We start from the raw sequence: 16,619 nt of genomic DNA, 5'->3' as shown, positions 1-16,619 counted from the left end.
TTGTGCGTGTAGGACCCGGCAATAGATTCGTGCATGTAGACAGTCTACGTTCACGTTATTTCGAAAGTGATGAACAAGGCCCCAGTGAACCTCCCCGTTTCGTGCCCAGTTCAATTACAGACCCTATGCCGGAAGCGTCTCCAACGATGCCCCCCTTTCCTGTGCTGGAGCCTCCAAGCTCCGAGCCACCCGAAGACTCTGCTCCCTCGGGACAACGGAATGCCAGTCGATGCCAAAACTCCGCACCGGCGTCCCCTCTGCAAGAACCTGCATCCCCTCTAGGGGCTCAGACTCTTCGACGCAGTACTCGCGCAAGAAAACCTCCCGACTGGTACAGGCCATAACCATTGTGGGAAGGAGTGTGGTGTCATGCGAAGCCTGTGTGACATCACGCTGATAGCGTGGTGCTCATCGCCTTACAAGCGCTGTGAGCCGGGCGCTCCGTGTTCTTCTGGCTCAGCACTCACGCACTAATAAACCATCTTTACTGTTCGCCACTCATGGCCACTCTGGCTCTGCCTTGTCCCTCGCGGCTACAACACTACCATTGGAATTCAGCAAGAAGGAGTTGCTTCTGACTTGTGCATTCGACACTTTGGAGAAAGTAACACAAATTACCAAGTAGTGCAGAGTGGTATTCAAGCAAAGAACAGCTTGAGCATCGCTTCTGTAAATGTTTGTTTGGTTGTGTGACTGGGATTGGCAGGTCATTTGAATGGGTGCATGGCATTGAGATACTTAGCACAGTCATTGACTCATAGCTGCAAAGCCTATACAATTTTTATTCCAACAACTTTAAAGTAACATTTATACTGCTTACCACTGCCTTGTTCTCACTAAAATTTTGCCACAACATACTTTTCTTTTTTCTGGGGGGGGGGGCATCATTCCATAATCACTTGACTTTGCCTGGTTCATCTGTACAGCTGGCATTTTGAAGCGACTTTACTTTTCGTAGCTTTTCGCTATGAAGGCCTTTCTTTTTTTTAACTCTCAATATACTTTTCGTGGAGGATAAACAAACTTAAATGTCCGAGCTGCCAACTGAGTTTTGTTAGAATGTGTCAGTTCTTGAATAAAAACGCAGGTCACAGCCTCACAAACACACCGACCCTGGCCTTATACTTACCTTGAGCACGTCGGCCACCAAGTCGCCACCATTCCGAAGAGTTGATTTGTCGACCTGCGGCCAAAACGGAAACATACTGCATGTCTAGATTCGCTCGTGACTTCATTAGTAAATAGTTCGCTGCTGAGGTGGCATATAAATAGTCATTTATAACGAAAACAGCGCGCACTAACGGGACAAGAAAGGACGTGGAGGCTTCCCGCTGTGTACGCCGTTTTCGAAAGTCCGACAGTCGCTTAATTCATATCGTTAATTTATTTTATTCTGTCTTCCGTTGGTTTTTGTCCCTTTTATACCGTGGATCAAATGCAAACACGACCCATTTTGTTACTCTTCTCAACTTCATAATTAAATATGAGGCGCAAGTCGTACGCGACGCACTCAAGCTCACGCTTTTTTCGAGTTTCGGATACGACCGAACCGCGACAGGCGTTAGCGGTGCACACGTGCTGCGAATTTGCGTGTTCTTATGTTTATTCAATGCAAGTGCATTTGTTTATCGCTTTCATTGTTAAGCGCTACTGTCATGCGTTCGCCGGTAAATGCTTCGGCCAAAACTCTTCGGCTCTCGCGAGATGACTTTTTCTTTTTTCATTCATTTGCGAAAAGCGTGTGCGGACAGGACCAACCCCAGCAACCAGGAAAAACTAGGCACTCACCTTGAAACGCAAGTTTGCGATCAGCGACAACTTCCTGCTAATGCCCGCTATTAAACCTCCTAGTACCATGACGGCGGCAGGAATCCACAGGTCTGACAGTGCAGGGGCGCTCAAAACAGCCATCTGGAGATACGATGCACAAACGTTGGCACAAATCAAAAACTCGGACGCGCTAATCACCGCACGGTCAACCACATCACAGAAACGTCTGCTCCGACGGCAACACACGCACCTGTGAGCGTAGGGAGGAAAGTTGGGGCCAAACACCCGGTAAAACGCACGCCCATAGAGAAAACACCAAAAAATAACTTATTTAAAAAAAAAGTTAACACAACCGCGTGCTCCGCCGCTCACGTGACTAAGCTCTATAGCTTCATAGAGCAACGCCATAGAATGAAGACCAAAGAAGGCGTTGCATAGAGCTACCATACGTACTATACGTGTTTCCTTGCGCCATCTAGTGGCTCGCAATTCGTTCTCAAAAGACAGCAGAGCAATAATAAACGCTTGTTAAATCTTTAAAATCAAGGTAGCCGCGTAACAGCTTATCATCCAACAAAGCTTCTTTTGCATGCAAAACAGCTGCTGATGGTAGATGTCAGTAATAGATGTTCGAAATTCATCAAGAGAACAATATATTTAAGAGCAGACAAGCAGAGTGTTTATTCTTCCCCTCAACTGGAATGCTATTTTTTTCCATACTGTAATAGAAGCGCAAAAGACAGGACAAAACAAGGTTGATGCTAATATATCCATTAACTTTGCAGCACTATAGGTTATTGTACTCTATAGTATGTATATACACTCTAAGTGACTTTTGCCATTAATTTGTTTCTATCTCTCGTAACTCTAATCTAGTAAGCCACATTAAAGAAGTAGTGGGAAGAGAAAGATATGTGCAAGCACAATGCCCCAGTAATGAGACTAGGTCAGAAAACATATGATTACTGTACACGTACTTGTAATTATTAAGTCTTATAAGTATTTAGATGTTATTCTATGCTGTACTGGCATGCAAGTCATAATTAGTCATAGACCTTCTCATAAAGGTGCCAAATTATCAATATTTCATCGACTACTGCATATAACCATTGTGCACAAAACAGCAGGATAACAAAAGGCATGTTCATAGCTGTAATCATTTCGATATTTTAATGCAGAAATTGATGTGCTATGTCAACACAGTTGCCTGCATAGCTGATATGGATTCCATGCATCACAGACAGTCCTGTTCAACATGCCCTGACTGTAGCTCAAGGTCACCATCTCCATGGCAACTTATATTTTGTTGAGAGCAAGGCTTGAATGCTTAGAACTGTACCAACAGTTTATCTGTGAGAATCAGGATGGCAGCTGTGTCCGCACTTTCCTACCAGCTGGAAACAATAGAAAGAGACTCGGCACTCAATCATAGAGAAGGCAAGTAAATTGAGTAATTATGCATAATAAGTATAGGAACTTGCTGATCCTTTTAAACACGGACAGGCAGGCACAGGGAATCACTATGGGAAAACAAATAGCTTTCCATTATACAGGAACACTGTAAGTTCTGTGGAAACTAGATGAATGCCTGGGAATACCATGACAATGAGTGTTTTGATTTCACACATTTCTTGGCGAGCCAAAAGACAACTTGACAATGCACCGGGCGATCAGTTGTGGTAGTAGATCTGGGAGTTTGGCGAGTTGGATTATGTTCATCATAGTTAAACAGCTAGCACACCAGACAAAATGAAGGAGAATTAAAGAGCAAATATTTGCACAGTACATGCGTGAACTCGCAATTTATTCCAGGAAAAAGTTTACAGTATGTCTGCTTTGCAACAAAAAAAAAAGTGGCAGTTTTGCCAAAAGGGCGAAGCGTTGAAAGCGATAGCAAGGTATAGCGTTGCACTCGTGACTCTTTGTTTGAGGCCTCTATTGTGCGATTCAGCCACAGGGATGTTTGCTCCGCAGTCCAGGAATTTATGGAGTCCAATGAAATGTCGTGCCAATTTTTCATAAATTTGCATCTTTTCCTATTCATTGGTTTCATTTTAACGTGCAATTTCACCTTTCAACAGCACTTGATCTATAGCAGTCCTGAATGGTTATCTAATTCTGGTTATAACTTGGAATAATCTAGCCATTTTCTTCCGATACCCCCTAGGTATGAGCCACAACTTGAATAGGAAACAGCAACTGAGTCCTCCTCCTCCTCAAACAGTGTTCAAACTATGCACAGGTGCTACATATTGGCACAACGCAGTATGCAAGGCAGCTGCTGCTGGGTACATGAAACAGTGCCTTCGCATCTACGAAACATCGACCTCTTGCATGCGCAATTAAGTATGTTCTATTCTGCCTTCCGAGACAGGGATCCATGGCCTAATGGATAGAGTATCGGGCTTCTATGTTAAATGCCTTTTGTTCGAATCCAGCCGTTGGACAACCTTATTTATGTTTATTTATGATATACTTAAATATATATATATATATATATACAGAATATCACGGCGATTCCGACAGCATAATCTTGCCTGCAGTGTCTCTATAGTTGATGTCACAATAAAACAAATATTAAAAGAAAGGCTTGCAGAAGGCCTGTGGAAAAAAAAAAAAAGGGTGATTGGGTATGCCCATATCAACGGCTTTCAGGATATCTTCCTGATTGCAATTAACTAAACTATTCATCAGTCAGAGCTAGCCAAGGCTGGCCTACAAACTTTTTTTTTTTTTCACTTTTTAGTATGGAAAGCTTCTATAATTTCCACAAAGCTATCTTTAACCTGTTGTGCTGTTTAAACACAATATGTTGTGTCTGTCCCTAATAAAATAATTTACCAGAGCAGTACTGACAAGCTCTTATAATTTATTTGCAAGCTATATGATTTGATGAGTGAATGCGTGCACAATAATCATGACATGGAAGTGCAAATACTCCAACAACATGAATAATTGTAGCACTGTTAATTGTGATAATACGAGTCATACCATTACTTCAACACGAGTGCCAAAATATTGACAATATCGCCACAGGTACTTCCGTTAAATCGGGAGGCCAACAATACTTAGTCACCTAGCCAAGCAGGAGAAAAGAAAATCAGGAAAGACAACACTCATGTGCTATATGCATATACATCAATTAACACTGATGTTCTGTTGTATCGATCACTACGACTGTTAATAGCTGCAATCATTGCAAAGATTTAGAGTAGGCAGCCCTTCCTTCTCAACGTTGCAGCATCATCATGCTTTGCCCCATCAACACAGCAACGTCAAGGACTTGTGGAAGAGTAGCGCCTTTGCTATGTAAGGAGGGAGAAGCCCATGCAATCCAGATCAATGTATTCAAGTCCCAACAGTAACAATCCTTTGTCTCCAAATTGTTGCTGCATATTGATTACAATTGAGACAGAGGGTGGACTTCACTTCAAAGAATGTACTGTACCGTTATTTTCACAGTTCACAACATTTAAAAAACATTGAACAACTCAGAGCAGTTGACAGAAGAGCAAGATTTATGCTGAAAAAAAGCTGTTTAAATGAACGATGGTCAAAAATCAAATGACTAATTTACACACACAAACATACATGTTTATTAGATGTCAATCCGTGTTATCTGCACTGGCGCGCATGTCATAAAGGCGGTCATAGACCTTCTCGTAAATGCGCCGAATTATGAATATTTCGTCGACCAGTGCCTGCGTGACCATTTGCACAAAGGCAAGCAGGATCACAAAAACCAGGCAAGTTCCCGTAATGATGGTGACATTTTCCCGCATAAATCGATGTGCCGCGTCGACGCAGTTGCCAGTGTAGACGGTGAACCATGCGTCATAGTCGGTCCTGTTCAACACGCCCTGACCACAGCTTAAGTTCACCACCTGCAATTCCAGTTGCATGAATCTTATTGAGAACAAGGCTTGGCCATTTAAGCACTCACAGTGTCCAATAAGGTTCGGGTACAGTGAATAAAACTGTACTAACATCTGCATCATACCTACAGTGGGCATGTTAAAGGTGCACTGAAAAACAATTTCTGCCATTTCTTGCGAACCCTCCCAGACTTTGCTCACCACGGCTTCCGCCGCTGTCTTGCCACCAAATAGCTCAACACAGGACAACACACACATAATGAGTCAATGTATACATATACAGTGGAATTTCGCTGATACGTTTTTCGGGATAATGTGTTTTTATATATGGTGTTTTCTTAAATATGATTATTTTTGGATAATGCGATTTTCGGATGATATGTTTTATTTTCCATTTCCCGTGAAGATCATATCAATGAGATTTCACTGTAGCCATCGGTGCTACCCCTACAGATTTGCTGTTCACCGGTTGTATTCTCTATAGAAATATGCAACGAAACAACAAATGCTACATAATTATCCGTGTTGCAGCAAATATACGCCTTCAAGCGCATCATTCCATTAATGAACTGATTTTTTTTTTTTGATCGGGGAAGTACCTGGCCTCAATTGCATGCATACTTCTCTCCTGCCAATACCAACTATCTCTTGCACATGAACATGCTCTGGCACGAGAGCTTTGTGACGTGCGAAGGTTTAGATGCTGTGGCTGGTGGTGCTGTATCACATTTCTCTGCCGTCTTGGCTGATGATCGCAGGGTGCATTTGTCGCCAAAATCTGCTGCACATCTCTAATAGATATGTGCTGTTTCATCTTGCTGGCTCACCACAACTTAGACAGAATCCCACAGTGCATGGGGTCTGCATGACGTTCTTTCTTTCCCTAATATGTGGCTGTCAATAGAGATTAGCCTTAATGAATTACCATTAAGAGCATTAAAAAAAAAGATGGCCACACTGTTTTTTTTTTTATTTCATGTTCAAATAATATGAAATCATCTTTTTATTATGTGTGGTTAAATACTACTCATTATAATAATAAATACGACAACAGACATCATCGGGAGCTGGTTCAATATTTTCCCGATGCCATCCTAAATTTGTCATTTGCTCGCTATGAAATCTCTGTTCTAAGTGACAATGAAACCATGAAAACTTTGGAGTATTAAGCTATAGTTCTAGTTTGGCTTAAAAGGACAGTAAAGGCAAATATACATAATTTATGGTGTCAAATTGCATTCCTAGAAGCCTGGTAACATAAGCTTGTGCAGAGTGGCGACTTGGTTACAGAGAAAATCGAGGCTGAAGCGCCGATGTACAGTTCGAGAATTCAAGTCATCTGCTACAAACAGGACCCCTTACATAGGAAGCACCAGTGATCTCAGAAGACAGCTTTGCAAAGTGCTATCACCTGATTTGAGGATCTCAAAGACCACGCCCTTGCAAACAGCATTATCAGATTGGTGCGAATAGTTCTTAGTGATCGAGCTCTTCTATAGAAAAATCTGTAAAATTCTGCATTCTCTTTTATGTTGAATGGAATTAGTACATAATTAACGTTATATTATCAGTGGTGAATGACTACAATCTGCCAGTTATAAGTGGGACATGCAGACATACATAAGCAGTTACCTTATTTTTACAGTGGTAGTGCCAATAGGCCTGTCCATAATTTTCTTGCTTTTGAAAAAATTGCTTTTGGTAATGTTTTGGTAGCCCAAGAGCATTTTTACTTCAATGTGAACTATCTTGTGTGCTTTTTATATCCTTTTAAAAGTACTACTACTTGCTTACTGGTGCAATAAATTCTGAACTAAACAAAGCCCTTGCACACCTCTTGAGTGCTGTTTCGCCTGCAGCAGGAGTAAGGTACTGAGCAGCGCTCACTGCTGGGATTGGTTCGTGAGCAGTTGAAATACATGTTGCTGTTCCAGTCCCGGAAACTTCTCTGTGACAGCCCGCAGCACTGCAGGTCCTCCTGTGGGAGAGAACAACCAATAAAAAGCCACAGTTATTAATAAATAAATGTGAATTACACTGGAATGCTTTTGACCTTCTGCCAGCGCTGCATGCAGCAACTTCTGGCATGATCCAGTTTGGGGCATTAGGCTTTACTCTGGAAGGTTTGGATCAGAGTAGACACTTGAGAGGATTCAGGTTACTCCTAGCTAGCTCCAAAACGACACATGGATTTCATCATAAGTTAATACTGCAAACACATACTATACGATAATAGACAAAGACAAACGCCGACCATAAAAGTTTTAGTAATGGTAATGTTTCATCTCCCACAGTGGCGCCTTCACGGAACTTCACATAACAGCCTTAAAATTGTAGAATGAGCCCAAATTTGTAAACATTACAAAAAAATTGGAAGCATTGCTTTAAATGCACTTGTGACTTGGATGTCTAGATGTGCATCACCCTTATGGCGTGCAAAACTAGCTTGCAAAATGCAGGCCAAGTATAAATTGCCTAAAACATACTAGGCCCTGTCAAAAAAAGCAATTGATTCCAATTGTGAAATTTCCAATTGGTACCAATGGGAAAATTTCTAATCGTAAATTAGTACATAATTGGACCAATTAGAACAGTTGGAATGTGACCAGTTGGTGTTTGTTGGAGTGACCAATTCTACCCAATAGCTACCAATTGGTTGCAATGACCAATTGCACCAATGGGCAATACCAATATATATATATATACCCCACAAAGCAAACCTAAACAGGATTCCAGCTGTCAGAAACAGGTTTGCTATAGCCTTAGTACTGCATGAATATATAGATATAACTCATTCCAATTACTTTGAATGGGTTCATACACTGAAAATATGATTTTTCCGGTTGGTTACATTCTAGTTTATTCCTATTGGTAGTCCAATTAGACTTAGTAGTTGGGAATGTAAGGTGGGCCTAGCTGGTTAAAACTGGCAAGTCCAATTGGGCTCAATTGGTTGCATCCCTGACTCAATCGTAACCAATTGGAGGTAACAATTTCCTACTTAGTTAGAACCAAGCCCAATTGGATTCAATTGGTTTCACTTTGACTCAATCGTAACCAGTTGGAACTAGGGATTTTCCAATCGGTTCCAATTGGGTCCAGTTCATTACAATTGGCAACTCCAATTGGTTCCTCCTCTGACCCAATCGTAACCAGTTGGAAGTAAGGATTTTCCAATTGTTTCCTATTGGTCCCAGTTAATTCCCATTGGAAAAGCTAGTTGGAGTCAATTGTTTTTTGTTTTTTTACTTGTCTTTGTAATTTCCAAAATCATACACTTGCAACAGGGTAAAAAAATTTTAAGGATACCCTGTTTTGAACATGCAGATAAAAGAAATGTTTTCTAGGATAATAGATTTGTTTACACTTTTTTTCAAAAGACATCAGCAAGGTCCCATTGTACAGCACACTGTTAATCGATATGGCTGTATTTCTGTGTCTGCTTTTCTGAGCACCACTCTCTTTAAATTAATGCACTGACAGGGGTCACTGGACAGTTTCCAAGGGGCTCCAGTAGCATGTGCTAGCTCAAAGCCTGGGGCCGTATTCTGAAACGTTCTACTTCGGCCATATTTTGCCTAGGCGAAAGTTGCGTTCAATAAGTCAACCGGCTGCTTACCCGTGACGTCAGCATGCACTACCAATCCGCCCACTCGAATGCTTTGCAAAACACACGAGAGGGCGCACCATGCGAGTGCAGAGCGACTCGGGTGTGTTGTTTTTGAATGTACTGCAGAAGATCTCTTTCATCTGTTTAATTGCCATGCAGAATGCTATGTGACATCCTGCCTGAATGGAGTCGATGAGGTGCTGCAAGTCGGGACTGTCCCGGTAGTGCATGACGAGGTGTGTGCTCAATGTGCTGCGCAGCATGCGCTTCAGCTGCGCGGGCAGCGAAAACACCAGCAGGCCCACGATGAGGTTCAGCAGCAGCAGGGCAGTGATGAGCGATGAGTAGGCATTCAGCAGGCAGGTGTTCTCGCGTAGTGCCCCGACGCAGCCGCAGAAGGAAAGCAACACCAGCAGCGTGCCCACCAGCATCACCGTCGCCTCCACGTGCACCACCAACTGACTGCATATGTTCCAAATTTGGAGACTCTCTTATTGATGCGAAAGCATCAAACGGCCCTCGGAGTGAAAAAGCCAGCGACTGTAGTCTAACAGTGAAATGGCACCTAAAGTCCCATTGGCTGTGGCGCCACGTCCTGAGCGTGCCTCGGCAGAGCAGAAGGGGCGAATTGGGATACCTGTTGCTGCGACAGCGCGCCAGGAGTTGCGTGATGGAAGAGGGCATCACTGTGATGCCACATCACCCTCGATCTCGCTCTCGGAAGCCGGCGGGCGGTCCATATCTCTCTTTCTCGCACCCCCACTGGGCTTAGCTGTGGCGAGGAAGCCTGCCGTCCTTGGTGGTCGCTGCTGCTTCTTCAGCCTCGCGTCACGCAGGACATCTATGGCATGCAACGTTGGCACCGCAGGCTGCTGCTGCTTGATGGCTCGGGCAGCATGTACTGCTATGGTACATAATTTGCAGCGCAAAACTCCGAACGACCGCTCAGCAGCATTCAATTGGACATTAATGCTTTTGCATTCCCAACTCATAAGAAGTGCTTAGCTGTCCTCATATTTTTTTCATTGACTCTCGTGACGTGACATAAAATGATTACTAAAAAGCAAGAGAAAATCAGTTTGAACTCGTGAAGCACTCCTTTGAGACTCTATTAGCCTTTACTCGGTGGGAAAAGTCAGTTACTTGCAGGGAAAGTAGAAGACAAAGTTGAAGTTGATTGATTGATTGACAACGCGGGGGGGGGGGTAATGTCCCAAAGCAACACTAGGACTATTAGAGATGCCGTACAGAAGGGCTCCGGATTAATTTTGACCACCATGGTGTTCTTTAACGTGCACATAAATCTAAGTACTCGAGCGCTCAGCAACAGAGCACAGTTACTGTGGCATGTTCCCTTCTTGAAGCTCACGGCCTAACTACAGAGCCAGTACATCGGCATGACTTTACAAATTTTAACATACTTTTAGGTTCAAGCCTTGGTTTCTTTAGAATGCAATGTAATCCTTGTTTATGTATATATGAGTCGGTTCTCAACACGACACTGACATTCTTGATAATCCAGAAACGTAACTTACTCATCTGGCTAAAGTTAAATATTTCTTGCTCGTCTCCTTTTAAATAAATATAAGCCTTGGTTTACTCACACTCATTTCACAGTGCAAACACCTGTGCTTTTTTTTATACAGCTTATTATACCACCTTCATGTTGACAGTACTATACGCTTAACTCAGAGAGGAACACTGCCAAATTAACACCTTTCCCTGACCAACCCAGCCAGCAGTGAAATCAAATTATACGTTACTTCAGTGAAGAAGAACATAAGTTGCAATAAAATAGTGTGGTGTACAATGAGGTTAAGATTCAGCTCACAGGTCACAACGTGTTACTGAATTTTAAAGGTCAAGTCAAATAAGTCAAGCCTAAGGAGAGCATAACACCATTTTGAGAGCATCATGGATCTATGCACACAGCATTCAACCTGTCTTTAGATGCTGTCTCAATGATCAAGAACAATTAAACTGGCCTAATGAAGCCAGCACATGGCCAACAATTGAGGTATGGGCTTAGCTCCCGTTTCCAACCTGTAGATGTTGAGAACAGTTTCCGAGGGCTCAGGAGCACTGGCCCGCGATGAAGTGCTAATATAGGCATACAGGCCGCCGACAAAAAGGACGAGGCCAAGGACCCAGAGAACACAGTTCATGATGATGAGTGGGTAGCGCACAAATGGGTTCACGTCCAAGTTGAGTGCTGCTGCCTCTGTGCCAGTAACGTCGGCTGCTAGTGCCACAGGACGTATTACAGGGCTCGGGTCACCAAGATCTGCACAATATGACAAGGCATGAACCCTTTAGCGAGAGTGCACAAGGCAACATACATGAACAGATGTACCGCCTTCACCATAAGAAAGAAAACTTGGAGCAAAAGCATTGCCGAGTCATAGCTGGGCTATTTCATGTTGCGTCCAAGGAAGTTCTGACACTGTAACCCTTCAGAGCATGATGATGAGAGTTCACCTTTCTCCACAGAGCTTTCAAGCAGTGAGTATGCTGCAGGAAGAAGACTAGACATCAAGGAGACGGCTGTAGTCACCTGTGAAATGACTTTCTTTTGGCAAAGGCTGTGCATGTCATTCAAAAGCATTTCTTGCTAGAACATAAAGTGATATGTTTATTTGTGTAAGTGGCAAAAAAACTAATGTCATGATGAACTGCAGACTAAAATCAGCTTTCCGTGCACAGTGTCATCAGACTTTCATTCTGAGAAGCATTGGTCGTGGTTTCTTAGGAATTTTGAAACCTGCCAGCAGCAAGAACATGCTAAAGCAGCTGGAATGCGATCTACTGAATATATATTAGTCACAAACCTCTTCGTGGGTGTGTTTCTTACATAGGTAGACTATATGCTTTGCTAATGGGAAGAGCTGAGCTGCTTGCGACAATGATGCTGTTCTTCACATCGAGAGCAGAACTGCAGTTCATAATCTCTATAACTGCAGTGGCAACCTGCCTCCCTTCCCTCTCAGCTTTGTTTTTTACACGTGAATGCACGTATCTAGCCCGTCTGCAATGCCATGTACTCATGAACCTCAATGTACAGCAAAAATTTCCTTTCAGATTATTCTACCATCATGGTATGGTGTTTACACTTATGACCAACACATCAAATAGACAGAAACGAGCCCTACAAGCCTGAAACACTCAGAAGCAAGCACGACTGCAATAGACCAGTTGTAATCATCCGAAACAGTCATGTAAAATTACAAAGATGAGCCGAGCTCATACAAAGCACGAGGGGCACAAGGTATGACCTGCAAAGCTACACACCGCGCGCTCTGACTATTTTCTACCCGTCATAACCACACTGAACCAACCTTTTGTCTGGGTGGCGACAGAGACGTAGCAGACAGGCTCCAGTTTCTCCGAGGTGGGCACAAATTTCTGTTCCTCGGTTCCATCGACGTCTTTGAGGAAAATGCGTGCCTTGGTTGCTTCCTCCTGCAAAGAATAGCACAAAGCATAGTTGACAGAGGTTGGGCTAATCAGCACTTTTAGAAAAACTGAGACTGTGCATGACTAACATCCTGGTCCATCACCCTTAGCTGAAGGAAACCTCCTAGATATGTGCACATGTTAGTGCTTATACAAATTAATGCACAATGAACCTCGTTGAGGTTGGGAGCGGGGAACTCACAGGAGGTGTTGGCTGAGAACCAAATGATGTATCTGTCTTCGAATTCCTCTGATGATATGAGCTGGGCTTTCCCGTGGAGTATGTTAGCGGCCTCAGGCGATATTCCGAGTCGCTGATGACATATCTACATTTGGGGGAAATTAAGGCCTGAGCGATAGCTACTTCTTCTGCAATTTCACTATTATTAGAACGTATTGAGCACGCACTTATGCACTTGTGGTCAGAGTTTATCACTACTGCGACGTAGGATTCATGACTCGGGTACTCTGCTGCATCCACGAACAACGCCTCCTTGTCTCTACCATATGCCTTGAGTAGAGCTTTAGCTCTGCTTTCCCTCCTGCCCTGATCAAGTTCGGGGTGCATGCTTTCGGGCAGAATTGGGACCTGGATCTTTTCCGTGATTACCTTGGGAACAGACACTTTACATCCTTGTTGATTGTGAGAGCTTATCCCTAATTTGCTGAGGATACTCCTGCCCGTGCGCGAACCGGCTAGTCTCTCCAACTGAGCAATCTGTTGAGCCTCTATCAGCTCCTCTAACGTGTTGTGTACACCCAGTTGAAGTAGTCGCTTGGTGCTGGTGCTATCTGGAAGGCCGAGAGCTTGCTTGTACGCCTTTCGTATGAGTGCGTTGATCTTAGCTATTTCGGCTGAATACCAATTGAAGTGTCACTGCTAAAAAAAATACAGTTAATTAAGAAGATAGCCCATATATTTGAGACATTCAACAAATATGAAGAAGTCTCACAAGGCTGCAGTGAAAGCAGGGAACCTGTTAGGCCTATCGCATTTTGATTACACCCTATGCCAGCAGTACTGGTGCAGTGTTGCTAAACCAACACAGAATTCTGACAAGTGTAAAAACAAACAAACAGAGAGAAGTGGGAAAAGGAGTCTCAAACCTCCATGGCTGGAGCAAATGCAGGTTGACGAATCCCTCTGACGACAAGCTGGTCTTCACACTGAGAAAAGCAGCTCTTCTTTTTCTTCTTTGGAACAGTGTGGCACATGCCACCAGCCCATGAAAGAACAAATGTGCCCAAAATGTTCTGATACAAGTTCATGTGTATGCTAATGCCATTTCAATTCTTGTCCATTTTTTTTTACCTGCATATGCTTCTACATTCTGAGCACTCAGATTTTGTTTGTCTAACAGTAGCTTCATAGGACAGCATAAAAGATGAAAAAAGAAAGAAAAAATTGGTTTGTTGCATGTCAAACTATGTTGCTTCAACTCGAAAGCCTGCCTTTGGGAATAATACAAAGATGCGCTCATACGTACACAAACAGATTTGTTTCCAGCACAAAGTTTAATACGGAATGATAGAGGGATCCATGAATCCATTGCTCAAGGTCGGGAGGGTGTACTGGGCCTGTTGTACAGAGGTGGCGAAGGCGGGCTTGAAGAATTATAGGGTTTTATATGCCAGAACCACGAAATGATTATGACGCACACCGTAGTGGGGGACTCTGGAATAATTTGGACAACCTGGGGTTCTTTAACGTGCACCTAAATCTAAGTACACTGATGTTTTCGCAATGCGGTCACCATGGTCGGGATTCGACCCCGCGACCTCGCGCTTAGCAGCCCAACACCATAACCACTAAGCAACCACGGCGGGTCAGACGGGCTTGAACAAGTCCCGGACAAATTTAAAGCAAGTTCTCCACATTTTCGAAAGCGGTGTTGCAAGAGGAATTTCCCTTCCGACAGGTTAAGTATATTGAAAGGTAGTGAACACAGGCTAGACATCATATAGCGGAGCAATTGAGGAAACGACATGTGGATTAGAAAGGAGAAGACAGAGAAGTGACTTGACAGCAGTGCGTTCAGTTGTATTTGCAATCACCGAAATGTTTCCAATGCTATGAATAAATGAATTCTTGCATCGCATCGCGTGCCTTTCTAAAATGTGCAATTTTTTGTTGTTGTTGTCTTTAGATTCACCACACTAAGATGTCTGAAAATTGACTGCTCAATAACAAGCCTTTCCCCAGCATATAAGTTTTTTTTAATTTTCTAAACCTCTTCAAGGTATGTTGTGCAGACCGCCTGATTCTTGGTAAATTCCCCCATGATGGGTATGTGCCACTTCAGTGAAGGGAACAGACAAGGTCTCAGAACCGCGTCTGCGGTGGGTGCCCAGACCCACTAAAAAGACACCAGACTCCAATCTGATTGATTTGGAAATAAAGTTTACGTTCTTCTTCTCCTATGCGCTTCCTCCACCTTTCGTAGGAGGGTGCTGCAGGGAACCCTGCCAAGATTATGTGCCGAAAGGCACACACCAATGAAGCAGCGCTGTTTCATTGGTACTGGGCAAGGAGGAAGTTTTATGCACTTCCTTGACTGCCCTTAGTAGGGCACTACATGTATGTGTGCTGTGCACAGGGATAAATGAACACTTTGTAAAGGAATGCTGAGATATTCGCCCAGCCAGACTGTATGGAACATCCACCTTAGAGAAGTGCCAGGGCATTCTATGCTGATGAGAGCATTAACTGATCATTGTGGTTGAGACAAGCAAGAGAAATATACAGCATCGATTATAAAAAAGAACTGTCAGCCCTTCCACTGGGGTGGAGATGGAAGACCAGTGAAGCTGTACTGTGGTGGGAATTATGTATTTCCAATTATGGCTATTAAGACGTGATGGTGTAATTGGTTATTTAAACTATTAAAGAATGAGAAATATACATGATCCGGTGGTTTTCATTTATTTAGCGACCACAGGGACCATGGCCTTATGGTCGCTACGGTACACCGCCATAGGGTGTACGGCAAAGGTTGGCACGTTCTTCATAAGCATGTCACCAACGCCACACGCGTTCGGTGCGAACGTGGGCAAAACGTCGCCGCCGTCGACAACAGTTGTTTGCGTTGTTTGTGTGATTGCAGTGGGAGAGCGGGCACGCACACGCACGGTCTAGGGTGCCTCGATGCCGTCCTCGCCCACTGCTCCCCTTCCACTGGGAAGTCACGTTTGCTCTCCGCCGTGCGTTCGCTCCCGTGAAAGATCGTGTCCCTCACCTTTGCACGCTTTTACTCGCACATAACTTACGCTTGCACTCCGCCGTGCGTTCGCTCCCCGTGAAAGCGCGCATCCCTCGCCCTCGCGCACTTTCACTCGCACATAAAGCATACGGCCAATGAGAGTTTTTTTCTATTGCCAGACGCGACCATCGAAGAGTGAGCCCTTAACTGCTTCGCTGTAAAAAAAAAAAAAAGAAAAAAAAAGCAGGGATGAGATGGGGGCGGGATCATTACAGACATGGGTAACATTACGAGACAAAGCAGAGATGGGCAGATTACAATATGGTAACATGTAAGTAGCTCGCACAGGCTAGGTTACTATTTGTCACCACCCCAATTTAAAAAAACATACCATTAAAAATCAACACCACTTATACAGTCGAACCCGGATATATCGAATCTGAAGGGGATCCCAAGGAAGTGCGATAGTATATAGGTAATTTGATATATAAAATAAAACAATTATACAAAAATTTTTACAAGGGGATTTTACTGCTGTTCGTTATAAACAATAATTCGTTATATGTGGGTTTGATATATCCAGGTTTGACTGTCGAGAGGGCAAAAACGATGTCTAGTTGGTGCACAGTAGCTTTAGGATTTTGTCCGGGCATGCTTCTTTTTTTTTTTTTTTTTTTGAGACTGAACACCAACGAATGCAGTTCGGTTAAG

The 16,619-nt window shown here is 43.5% G+C and overlaps 2 protein-coding genes across 2 annotated transcripts in view; both read right to left on the bottom strand.

Annotated features, from left to right (window-relative positions):
* Positions 1-2,085, bottom strand: part of LOC119433280 (2-hydroxyacyl-CoA lyase 2-like) — a 38,236-nt gene extending 36,151 nt beyond the window's left edge. Inside the window, 2 exon segments of the mRNA XM_037700427.2 lie at positions 1,130-1,183; positions 1,789-2,085. Coding sequence (XP_037556355.2) covers positions 1,130-1,183; positions 1,789-1,911 — 177 coding nt within the window. The 5' untranslated portion in view covers positions 1,912-2,085.
* Positions 2,086-4,320: 2,235 nt separating this feature from the next.
* LOC119432733 (tetraspanin-33-like) lies at positions 4,321-15,675 on the bottom strand. The gene is made up of 6 exons (XM_049658807.1): positions 13,816-15,675; positions 12,591-12,714; positions 11,299-11,539; positions 9,435-9,717; positions 7,480-7,623; positions 4,321-5,654 (listed from the first exon to the last, which is right to left on the bottom strand). The coding sequence occupies exons 1-6, from the start codon at positions 13,975-13,977 to the stop codon at positions 5,376-5,378; spliced, it is 1,233 nt and encodes a 410-aa protein (XP_049514764.1). The 5' UTR covers positions 13,978-15,675; the 3' UTR covers positions 4,321-5,375.
* Positions 15,676-16,619: the final 944 nt, after the last annotated feature.

The sequence above is a fragment of the Dermacentor silvarum genome, chromosome 11 (genome assembly GCF_013339745.2).
Source record: "Dermacentor silvarum isolate Dsil-2018 chromosome 11, BIME_Dsil_1.4, whole genome shotgun sequence".
In the NCBI taxonomy this organism is placed as follows: Eukaryota; Metazoa; Arthropoda; class Arachnida; order Ixodida; family Ixodidae; genus Dermacentor; species Dermacentor silvarum.
This window is presented reverse-complemented; position numbering and strand designations above follow the sequence as displayed.

Coding starts and splice junctions, on each gene's coding strand:
- LOC119432733 (XM_049658807.1), bottom strand. CDS start 13,977: ATGAACTTGTATCAGAACATTTTGGGCACATTTGTTCTTTCATGGGCT. Junction 12,715..13,815: donor CATTTGCTCCAGCCATGGAG/GTTTGAGACTCC, acceptor TATTCTTTGCAG/GAGGAAGCAACCAAGGCACG. Junction 11,540..12,590: donor TGTCGCCACCCAGACAAAAG/GTTGGTTCAGTG, acceptor CATATTGTGCAG/ATCTTGGTGACCCGAGCCCT.